Below are 11,636 nucleotides of genomic sequence, written 5' to 3'. Positions count from 1 at the left end.
GGAGGAGACTTCATGTGTGATGTGGCAGCAGGAGCCAGACAGACCTGAGTCAGAACCTTCCTTTCCTCCCTGCATGACCTTGACCAGGTCAGGCCACCTCTCCAAGCCCCAGGCCTGCATCTGTGAAATGAGCCAGTCGCCTTTGCCTCTCAGTCACCTGGACCTGGCACTCTATAGATACTAGGGCAGGGAACCTTGGGATGAGGGTAGCCATTAGTTCCTAGGCTGAAAATGGTCCTGCACTGGGTAAAATTGGAGACTCAGGCTTGGTGGGGACTTGCCTGCAGGAGTAACCTGGGGACACTGGGGGTGGACCCCAGGAAGAGCAGGAAAAGAAGCTCAGCAGTTTCTCATACCTGTTAAGACAGGAGGGCTGAAAGCCCAGGGAGTTGACCTGTGCCTTTATTTATGTTATTATCTGGTGAAAGGGGGAGGGGGCTGGCCCTACCCAAGGTCAGTCCTGCCCAGGGAGGAGGCGGCTGGCAGATCAACCTGAGTTTACTCAGCCAGTGATTCTAGGCCACTGTGCACCCAGGAAGGCCCGGTGTCTCGAGATGAATTTGTGGGTGTGTTGAGCATTGCCCCGAGCTTTGGTGAGAGGCCAGCCTGAGTGAGGCCACTGGTCAATGTTGACGACTTCTCTGGGGCCTAAGGCAGTCCCAGAGCAGTGGGGTTAGCAGAAGCAAGGCCGGCCAAACTTCGGGGAATTCAGGTGAGGCGAGAGGGGAGGAAGTTTGGGGGCCCCCTGAAGGCCCGTGGTTTGGGGTTCCCCAGGGGAACACTGATCCTCTGGCGCCGAGCTCGAACCGGAGAGGTCAGGCCAGTTGCTGGGAGAAGGGGTAGGGGCCCTGCCCGGTCCCACCCGCGCCGGGCTAAAATCGGGCGGGGCCGCCCGGGGAGGCAGGGACGCCGGTGGCCGGGCGGGGTCTGCGTCCTTCTCCCTGCCCGGCGGAGCGCGGCCTGCGAGGCTCGGGGCCAGGCCCGACCGGAGGGAACTCTGTCCCTGGGCTGGGCACTGTGCGCCTGCGGCTCCTGCCCTCCCGGCGGCTGCGGGCGCGCCGGCCCCCGCGCCCCCAGGGGCCGGGCCGGGGCGGGGGCTGGGCCCCGCGGGCGAGCGAGCGGGCGGGCGCGCGGGGGGTGGGGGGCGGCGGCGAAGGCTGCGCCGCTCTAACAGGTGGGATCCCGCGGCGTGGTGGAGGCGGGCGCGGGAGGAAGAGGAGGAGGAGGAAGAGCAGCGGCAGCGGGAGCCCGAGCAGGAGCAGGATGAGCCGCGCGAGCTGACAGCCGCCGCCGCCGCCGCCGCCCGCGCCCGAGCTCGGTCTCGCTCCCCGCGCCCGGGGCCGCTCCCCGCCTCCCGCCTCCCCCGGCCGCCCGCGGGGCGGCCCGCCCCCTCTGCACCTCCGGGCCCGGAGCTGCCTCCATCGCTCCTGCATCCCGGCCGGGGGGGAGGAGGAGGCGGAGCAGGAGGCGAGCCGGAGCCGCCGCCGCCAACGCCGCCGCCGCCGCCGCCCGAGCAGGACAGAGCGCGCCGCAGCCCCGCGCGTCCGGCCGCCGCCCGTGCCCATCAAGCCTCCGCGCCGGAGCCACACCGCGGGACAGCCGGGGCCGCGGCGCGCCCCGGCTCGGCTCGGCCCAGCCCAGCCCAGTCCCGGCACCGGGCGGCCCGGCGGCCGGCCCGCCCCCGAGGGCGCCGGGCGCGGCGGGAGGATGCCGAAGCCGACGCTGCTGCTGCGCGGGGGCTGGGAGCGCGAGCGCAGCCCCGGGGACTCGGAGCTGGGCCGCCAGTTCCGGGACTGGTGCCTGCGCACCTACGGCGACTCGGCCAAAACCAAGACGGTGACACGCAGCAAATACCAGCGGATCGCCGAGGTCCTGCAGGGCGGCGGCGGGACCGGCGCGGGTAGCGGCCCGGCAGCCGGCGAGAAAGGCAAGTTCCAGTTCTGGGTGCGCTCCAAGGGCTTCCGCCTGGGCAGCGGCCGGGAACCCAAGATGGGCCAAGTGGTGTATGTGCCGGTCAAGACGGGCTCGGTGAGTGCGCGCGAGGCGGCCGCGGGCCGGTCCCGCCGCGGGGCTCGGGGCGGGCGGGCGGGCGGGGGCGGGGTGGGGGTGTGGATGTGTGTCCGAACGTGTGTCCCCGAGGTGGTCCGCGGGTCTGGCCCGCCCGGGGCGCCCGCGTCCTGCTCGCCCGCCCGCCCCAGCCCGCCCGGGGCAGCGCTCCGGGTTCGGGGCGTCCCTGCCCCCTCTGCGCTGCTGCCCGGGCCGTGGCCGTGCCGAGCGGGCTGTCCCGGGCTGCTCACCCCAGCATGTTCCGTCCTCCCGTCCCCTCCCCCCGCCAGCAGGCGGCTGCTCCGAAGCCCGAGCCTCCCCCCGCCCGCCCCGGGGCTGCCTGTCCCGGGCGCCCCGCGCTCCCGCCCCCGGGCCGGCTGGGTGGTGTGGGGTGTGTGTGTGTGTCTGTGTGTGTGTGTGTGTGTCTGTGTGTGTCGAGGGTGGTGCCGCGGGAGAGGGGGGCAGGGGAGCCACGGGACGGGGAGTCCGCTCGGCTTCCCAGCGCCAGGGGAGGGGGCCCGCCCGGGCACCGTCTCCCCGACCCCACCCGGGGCTGGCCCGGGGAGGGGCAGCCCGAGCCGCAGCCTGGCGCAGCAGCCGCCTCCCGCGGGTGGGTGGGGCGCCCCCTCCGCCCCCCGGGCCCCTAGCTCCCCCCCTCCCTGGGACGGGGGCGGCCTGACCTATTCCTCCCCTCCCCTCCCCCGTCCCCGGGGCCGGCCCGGGGCCGGGCGGGGTAGCGTGGGGGAGGGGGCGGGGAACCGCAGCCGCCGAGAGGGAGGAGGCGGGCGGCCGGGCGGGGGCGTCCCCTCCGGCCCGGGGCGCCCTGGAGAGGGCGTGCGGCGCGGGCCCCGCGGCTCCCCCGCCGGGACCTCATTGTTCTGCAGCGGGTGGGGGCTGGGGGGGCCGGCTGCTCCCGGGGCGCTGCTGAGCTTTGAACTTTCCGTGGCGGAGACCCTCCGTTAGTGCGTTCAGCCCCCGGCCCGGCCGGGCCAGGCCGGCCTCCCTCCCTGCCCCCCTCGCTCCCTCCCCGGCCTCGCCCGGCCCGAGCGAGCGAGCGGGGCGGCCCCGCGCCGGCCTCCCTCCCTCCCTCCCTCGCTCCCCCGCTCCCCCCTCCGCGCTCCTCCCCCGTCCGGCCCGCCCGCCCCGCGCTCAGCCCCGTCCCCGGCCGGAGCGGGCTCTTCACACACAATTGATTCGGTCGTTACGAAAAGTGCACTTGTCCCCTCCCCCTCCCCCTCCGGCGGCCGCCCGGGCCGGGCCCGCGGGGTGAGGGGGCCGCGAGGGAGAGAGGCGGGGGCCGGGCAGCGGGTCCAGAGGCGCCTCCCCCCCCACCCGCCCCGCGCCCAAGGGACGGGGCTGCAGGCCGCGGGGAGTGGGGAGCCGCGAGCGCGGAGGGCGGGCGGCCCATCTGCGAGGAGCGCTGATAACCGCGCCGCCGCCACTGCGGCCGCCGGCCGCCCATCTGCGCCCGCTGCCGCCTCCGGCCGGACCGGAGCCCGGGGGCCGGGCCGAGGGGGGCGCGCCGGGGCCGGATTCCCGGAGGGGGAGGCTAGGTCAGGGTCCCACCCCGCCAGAGTCGGGACCTCCCCGCCTAAATCAGTGCTCTCTGCCAAACCCCGGGAGTCTGGGTCATTGTCTCCTCCCCGATCGGGTCAGGGAGCTCAAAGTGATGCCCACTTGTGCATACCAGGGAGTAGGGGTCCTTGCCTCTCCCCAGCCTAGGTCAGCTCTCCTCTCTCTGCCAGTTGCGTACCCCGCCTCGGTTCTCCTCCATCTTGGGCTAGCGTCCCCAGCCTAAGTGTGGTTTTTTCGAGGTCAGTGACCCACCAGATGGTTGGCTGGGTCTGTGCTCCCTACCCTGGGTCATTGCCCCAAGCCATCCAGGCTTCCCAGGTCAGTTGGTGCCCCTGACCCCCACCCCATCCCTGTTACCCCTCCCCAGGGAGCTGGGCGTCTTGGCCCGACCTCCTTCTCTGTCTGAGGCAGGAGCCCCCACTCCACCCACTCCTGGAGTTTGGGAGCAGGTGGCCCTCAGGCCTGGCAGCTAGCTCACTGGTTCTCTGAGCTGGTCGACCTCTCCCCTAGGGAATGAGCATACTGAAGCAGTCCGTCCCCTTGCCCCTATAGCCCTACAGCTGTCAAGGGGGAGCAAGTGGGACCCACACCCACCCAGGCCACATATAGAAATTGGGTGCCCTGCCTGGACCCTAGGTCCTGCCAGCCTTTGGATCCTCCGCAAGGCCCACCCTGACCCGCCTTGCCTGGCAGCAGGAGCCTGGAAAGACTCCACCCGGACTCCCAGACCAATAATAAGCCCTCCTGAGGGACCACCTGCCTGGGAGGCAGAGAAAGGGAACCCAGGCCTCCCTGCCCAGGCTATCAGGGGGACGACAAACACAACAGACGTGCCCTCAAGCTACCCACACCCACCTGCCTGGCCCACAGGTCCCCAGAGAGCCTGTTAGTTACCTGCCACTCACCCAGCCATCCGGAGCCAGCCGCAGGAGATGCCCTTAGTCCTGCCACCCCCAGCTCAAAGCACCTTCCTGGGGCTCAGTTATTATTTTTACAGTTCCATTTTCCTTTTCATTGATCTAAGAGGAACAAGTCCTGCTGGGAATTCTGGGGCAGCCATGGCCTCTTCCTGGGAGGAACTGAATGGGACCATCTTTGAAAGGTGCAGAGGACATCCCCTACCTTCACTGGCTTACACACCACACACACACACACACACACACACACACACAACACACACAGAGTTAAAGTTATCATTGCTTCTGATGTCAGTTGGAAGAGATCCTGTCGTTTGTCCTGGGTGGGTTTTTGTGAAGGTCATTGGGCCACAAACCTTTGTGTGAGACGTTTGTCTAGCATCCACAGGCCTTGTGGGGGCACTGGGGCATTGGAGCGGGTTGGACTCTGAGCCTGCTCCCTGGGCACTCAGCTGGTGGGGGAGGTGGGGATAGCCCAGGATCTGGTCAGGAAGCCCACAGAAGCTCCAGGGGAGGGCCGGCAGGCAGGCAGAACAAATTTAGCAAAGAGAGGGTGCGGGAGTTGTGTCACCCAGCCATGGAACAGGGGTCCCCTGCGCTCCTGTGTGGGCTCGGGTCCCCAGGGTGGCCGTGGTGTTTCATCTCGCGTCCTTGTTGCTCTCTGGCTGTCCCCCGCGGGGGCCCCCTTTCCTCCTCTCACAACCATATGTGGTGCTGCGGTTGGGGCCCTTCCGAGTCCTGGCCATGGAGGGTCGATGATCTGACACCGCTTGTCCCGTCCCATCTGGCCCTGAGCTTTTCTGGGTGTGTGTGACAAAGGCTTAATCTGTCCGGACGGGCCCAGGGTGGAGAGGAGGGTGCGGGGAATTACACTCGGCCGGGGCCTCTTGCAGCTGGGGCCCCGCTTGCAGGGTGGGGTGGGGCGGGGTGGGGTGGGGCGGGGGTCGAGCAGAAGCCTGGGCGTGGAGGGTGGGGGGAGAGACAGACAAGTTGGTCTTCAGTTTGCAGGTTGTCACAGGAAATAGAAGTGGAGGCGGAGGCTGAAGGCTGAGGGGAGGAGGGCGGAGTTCTCCACTGGGCAGCACGGGGCGCTCCTGGGGACAAGATTTTTCTGTGACAAGAGCCAGCCAGGCCTCCTGACTGGGCAAAGCCTGGTTTGGATTTATGATTTCTTGCGTTTGGGCTGCTCTGGTCTCAGTGGGCTGCTAAGAGAGGGAAGCAAGCCCCTTGGAGGTGAGACCCCCGACTCTGTTCCAGCCTCGGCCGCAGAGTGAACCAACCCCTTTCCTCCTGTCTCTCAGAATGGGGCTGTCCCAGGGGCCTGCGAGGACCACAGGTTATGTCTGGGGCGGGGGCCCCGGGCCGTCTGTCAGCTCCCAGGACTGGAGAACCCCCAGGTTCCTTACAGATAGAGGTTCTCTGCCTAGCTCTGCCATCTTCCGGATGGGAAAACTGATGCCCCGAGCGAGGCAGTCTCTGTTGGTAGGGAGCCAGGCCTGGAAGGCAGATCTCTGCACTGCCCTGAGGCTTCTCCAGGGGTCCGTCACATGCCAGGAATCCCCCCATTAGAGCCCCCTCCCCCGAGGGAAACACCAGATTGCCAAACTCCACTCTCAGCACCCGGCTTCTGCGAGCCAGACCCCAGGTGTTCCGCGGGCCAAATTGACTAATGGTGGTCTTTTCCCAGTTTGCAGACAACGTTCATTTAGTGGAGAGCGTTTTCACAGTCTTCAGCCTTTCTCCCCAGAGCTTTCGTGTAAACCTTTGGCACCTGCGGCCACTGGTCTAGGCGGGAAATGGCCTCTGACTTAGCGCAGCGTAACGTAGGCTGTGACCTTCCGCTGAACACCTCAGTATTTCCTACCTTTCTCTAAAGTGTCACCGCGGTGACCCTTTCTGAGGCACCTACTGTGTGTCTGTCCCCATGTGTCAGGTTCTCACAGCAGCCCAGAGGTCGATGCTGCCGTCTCTGCCATCCCTCAGATGAATGAACTGAGGCTTAGGGAGGTTCAGAACTTCCCTAAGGCCGCACCACCGGCAGGGCAGGCAGAGTTCGGGTACCGCCTGTACACCCCTCCAATCTGACCCCCCTGAGATGTCTTACAGCCTGATGTGCTTTGAAAGCATAGGACTTTTCATGACAAGCTTTCAGTCCATTACACCTTAGTCTGAATTAATGTGGAAGACTCTCATCAAGATGTCTGTAATCACAAGGCTGGTGCTTCAGGCAGGACTGGCCTCAGTGTCTGCTGTCTGGGACTTTCCCTGGGGCACGACAGGATGGGTATAGGGTGAGGAGAAGAGGGGGAAGGCCTCTGTTGTCCTGGGTCCTGGGGGACTTTCAGGGAGAAGGTTGACAATGACATGGGCCCTATTTGGATTTCTCATGAATGGCAGAGTGGGCTACTTCGTTTATGAAGCTACGGTGATTCGGGTGAATGTGGTCTGGGGATCTCTGGGGGAGGGGCTTCAGTTTGGAGCCTAGTGGACCAGGCTCTGCCCTCCCTTGGCCTCTCTTCTGGGTCACCTTCTGCTGGTGGGGGGTGGGGCAGCACACCCCACTCTTGTCCTTGGGGGAGGCCTGGCGTGAGCATCCTCTCCTTCATGGTCCCTACAGGCTGCTTCCCATCTCTGAGTGCCTGGGAGTCAGGAGGCCCAACTGGGAGCCCAAAAACACTGCTGGGGAGGACTGGGAGGTGGGGGGAGGGCTGGGGCTGCCCAGGGACAAAGGTCAAGGGTCCCACCCAGCCTCAGGTAAACCTGGGCTTCTCCAAGCCAGCTCTTACGTGGGAGGTTGTGGACAGGTTGAGTACGGTGAGCATGCCTGAGCACTCCTGGGCTACAGCATGTGTGTGCGTGTGGATATGTGCGCAGGAGTGTGGGTGTGTGGGTGTGAGTGTGGGTGTGCCTGTCCTGTGCAGGCTGGGGATGCTTGTGTGCCCAGGGCAGTGTGTGTGTGTGTGTGTGTGTGTGTGCGCGCGCGCGTGCATACAGGTAGAGGAAAGACTGCGTGTGAGTGTGTGTGACTGTGAGTGTCTGAGTCGGCAGATGTGCAAGCACCTGCGGTGTGGGCATTGGCAGACCACAAGTGTGACTGTGTGTGCATGCCACATGTTCGGGATCCTATTGAAAAACACCCTGTCCTTTGGCAGTATGGAGCTGCCGAGGTGTCCTTCATTATATCCAAGTCAGCCAGTGCGGCTCTTCTGGTCCCTGCCACCCCTGGGGTCTCAGCAGCTGCTGGAGCCAAGTGTGAGGGACGGAGTGGACACAAGAGGTGGCGCCATATCCCTGTCTCCACGACAGTGGCCAAAGCACTTCCTTGTTCCCAGGCGCCTTCCTCCTCCTCTTCCCCGACTCCCTGCCCCACAAGGGCGACAGGGAGAGCTTGTGACCTTGGCCATGGTAGTACTTCCGGCACCTAAAGCCACGCACCATGGGGGGCAGGGTGGGAGAGAGAGGGTTCCGAACTTGAAGTGAGAGGGCCAGGACTGGTGGGATCCTAACGCACCCACTTCCTTGCCATGTGATCTCAGGCAAATAGCCTGCTTGACCTCTTCAAGCCTCAGTTTACTTATCTGGAAAATGGGTTCCAAAGTCCCGCTTCCAGGAGACTTGGAAAACTGGAAGAGGCTCTGTTTGTCATTTCAAGAGGTCACTCTGCTAAGCTCAGTCAAAGCCAGGCCTGGGCCCTGGGTACCAAAGCCGGGGAGGGAGCTGAAGGAAGCTGGAAGAGAGCCCACCCAGGTTGGTGGCTTGTTAGAACAAGGACTCCTGAGTCCACTTTCTGCCCCTGGCCTACCCTGACATAGAGGGGAAGTGAAGGGCTTGGGGTGTCAAGCCACAGGGTCCTGGATTCAAATCCCAGCTCTGCCTTTCCACCAATTTGGCCTTAGTTTTCTCATCTGTAAAATGGAGCTGATAACTGTATCTTCCTCATAGGACTGTTACAAAGATGAATGCATTAATGCATATAGAGCTTAAAGAATATAGCAAGTCTTAGGAAGTGTCAGCTGTTGTGTGATCTCCCTGAGCCTTAGTTTCCTCATCTGAAATATGATGTCTGAAATATGATGAAATAATAAAATGTCACGGATATTAAACTGGATCATGGAAATAACACACCCAGCCAAATCCCTGGCATGTAGTTGGTGGGAAGCAGCTACTGGTTCCCTGGAGATTGTGTCTGGGTTATTTCTGTGTCTCCAGTGCCACTGGGGCCTGGTTAATGTATTGAATTGCACAAAACACCAGCAATAGAGGGGTGCAGTGGGGAGGGAGATGGGAGGGAGGTTCAAAAGGGAGGGGATGTATGTATACCTATGGCTGATTCATGTTGAGGTTTGGCAGAAAAACAACAAAATTCTGTAAAGCAATTATCCTTCAGTTAAAAATAAATAAATTTTAAAAAATTAGCAAGGTCTTGGCAAGGGCCATAGGTGTGGCATGAGCTTCTAGGGCTGGGGATTTGAAGGCTTAGGGTCCCTCTCTGCCGTGACTGGCTCCTGCCCTGCTCTGAGCCTCAGTTTCCCTACTTGTTGCACAGGGAAGCCTCCTGTGGTCCCTCCTGCCTTTGAATTCCTTCCGGTGCTGGGAGTGTCCAATCCCAGAGCTCAAGGAGAGGTGCTAGAGAGGTGAGAGTGGGGGCTTTTCCTAGGCCTCGAGGTACCTGCCAGGTAGAAAGGTAGAAGGATGTGCTTCCCAGTGACCACACCCCCACCCCACCCGCCGCCCCCAGCCCACACTCCCCCGAGCCCTGCCTTAATCCTTGGGCAGGAGCCTGAGCTCTGGGCTCTTACAGAGAACACAGTGAGGCTGGTGTCGTGACTGTCCCCATGGGGCAGTGGTCTGAGCACCTCCCTCATGTTCTCAAGCCCTTGCCATGTGCCAGACACTCTTCATTTCATCTCCCCTGGATTCCGTGAAGTGGACGAGACCTTGGCATCAGAGAGGCCCAGGAGCCTACCTGAGCCCCACGGTGAGAAAGTGGCAGGGCCTGGGTTCTGTGGCTGTCTGACCCTCTCAGCCCACAGGTGCCCTGGCTCTCCCCACCTCCTCGCCCCAGGCTCATGGTGGCCCCATCTGAGAACACCCTACAAAAGCTGCCCAGAGCTTGAGGCAGCCCTCCTTCCTGTTTGGACCCTGGGAGACAGATGCCACCCCGCCCCGTGGCCCACACCTTCACCCTCTCACCTTTGGTAGGGTGCCCTCAGATGAGGGGTCACCGTGGGGAGGGCAGAGCCAGGGCACCCATGGGCTCAGAGGGTCAGACAGCTACTCGCCTGGCCCGGCCTGGGCAGGCTGCCGGGGGCGGAGAGAGAACAATTGTCCTGTCCCCGCAAGGTCAATGACTCCCTCAGCATCTAGACTCCGACTGGACTCAGGGCTCCTGAGCTGCTGGGAAGACTAAGGCGGAGGCGGGGAGCTCCAGTTCCCACATAACACCAGGCTGAGTGTGAGCCCATCAGGTTCCAAAGCAGGGGGTCATTCATTCACTCACTCATTCATTCATTCACTCGCTCGCTCGTTTGCTCCTTCCACTGCCCTCCCCATCACAGGGCTCCGCCCTTCCCAGGCTCAGGGCATACCCAGGCATCATTTTTTATTCTTTTCTCTTACCACCCCTCCCTCCCCATCCAAGCTGCACGTTCTGTTGGTTCTACCTTCAAAATACATCTCAAGTTTTACCCTCTCACCACCTCCACGGCCTGCAGCCCGGTCCAAGCCTGGTGATGCATCAGCCTTCCCACTGGGCTCCCTGAGTCCTCTCCAGCCCCCCTGGTAATCCCTCTGGCTCACACAGCCAGCAAATCAGCAAAAGCAAAACGCAAATCAGATGCTCTCCCTCCCCTGCTCTGAACCCTTTAAGATTCCCATATCACTCAAAGCAAAAGCCAAAGTCTTTTCTGAAGCCTACATGATCTGGCCCCTCTGCCCCACCCTTGCTCATTCAGTGTCAGCCACACTGACCTCCTTGCAATTCTAAAAATCACCAACTGCAAACCTGCCCCAGGGCCCTTGCACTGGCTGTTTCCCCAGCCTGGAACACTCTTCCCCTAGTTCTCTGTATGGCTGCTTCCCCTCCTCTTTCAGATCTTTGCTCAAACGTCACCTCCTCAGAAAAGCCCTCCCTAATTACCCAGCCAGGGCCACCTTGGGTTCCTTGGACTCTCTTTCTACTTCGTTTTTCTCTCTAGCCCATACCACCCTCTGACATTGCATATATATTTTACAAGTTTACATGTTGAATATCTTTCTTCCCATAAGGCTATGAGCTCTGACCAGTTGGCTTGGTTCACTGCCATATCCCCAGGGCCCCTGCCACTAAGGAGCTTCCCCACTGTGGGGGCAGCAGGTGCCTTAGAGCGGGCATCTGAGAACCACCCAGGCCTTCTGCACTCAGGGCCTCAGGAGCCCCAAGGCTCAGACCATCCACCTTCTTGCGGGCATCCAAGGAGTGCTGGGGGAGGCGACATTTAAGCTGGACCTCGAGGGGCAAACCAAACCAAATCATTCAGCAAGAACAGAACACGGGAACGCTTCCTCCAGGGGGTAAGAACACGAGCAAGGGCTGGGGTGGGACAGATTTTGGGGGGTCAGCGCAGATTGGGTGTGAGGACCAGGGACACTCTCCCAGGGAAGCGTGTTCTACAGAGCGTTTCAGACGGGTGGCGATTGGGGGGGGACGGTGAATGGTCAGATTCGCTGGAGAACCACTTGGGGATCCTGAGGGGGATTAGCTGGTGAAATCAATTGGGGTCACATGGAAGAGAAGGATCTGGAAAGCTACTCAGAGGAGCTAGGGCGTCACCATCAAGGAGACCTAGGGGTTTGCAGGAGGATTTTCAAGCAGAGGGGAGATGAGGTCAGCTTCAGGTTTTAGAAGGAGCCTCAGGATACTGTGGCAAGAGGGAGATGTGTTACAGAGAAGGTAAAACAGGAGGCTGGGATATAGTGAGACATGGAGAGAGAAGGCTGGCCAGGGGCAAAGAGGAGGGGCTGGTTCCCTTGGGACAAGAGGTTGAGTGTCTGGGACTGGGTGACGTGGGGCTGTGGGGAGGGAAGCTTGATGGTCGATGGTCATGGTTGACGCAGTAT

The 11,636-nt window shown here is 62.6% G+C and overlaps 1 protein-coding gene across 6 annotated transcripts in view; it reads left to right on the top strand.

Moving 5' to 3' along the window:
* The first annotated feature begins 1,513 nt into the window (after positions 1 to 1,513).
* Positions 1,514 to 11,636, top strand: part of NOL4L (nucleolar protein 4 like) — a 129,614-nt gene continuing 119,491 nt past the window's right edge. For all 6 annotated transcript variants that reach the window (XM_043479356.1, XM_043479354.1, XM_043479355.1 and 3 more), the window contains exon 1: positions 1,514 to 2,028. In XM_043479356.1, coding sequence (XP_043335291.1) covers positions 1,708 to 2,028 — 321 coding nt within the window. In that variant the 5' untranslated portion in view covers positions 1,514 to 1,707. The remainder of the gene's footprint in view (positions 2,029 to 11,636) is intronic.

The sequence above is a fragment of the Cervus canadensis genome, chromosome 10, assembly GCF_019320065.1.
Source record: "Cervus canadensis isolate Bull #8, Minnesota chromosome 10, ASM1932006v1, whole genome shotgun sequence".
Lineage (NCBI taxonomy): Eukaryota > Metazoa > Chordata > Mammalia > Artiodactyla > Cervidae > Cervus > Cervus canadensis.
This window is presented reverse-complemented; position numbering and strand designations above follow the sequence as displayed.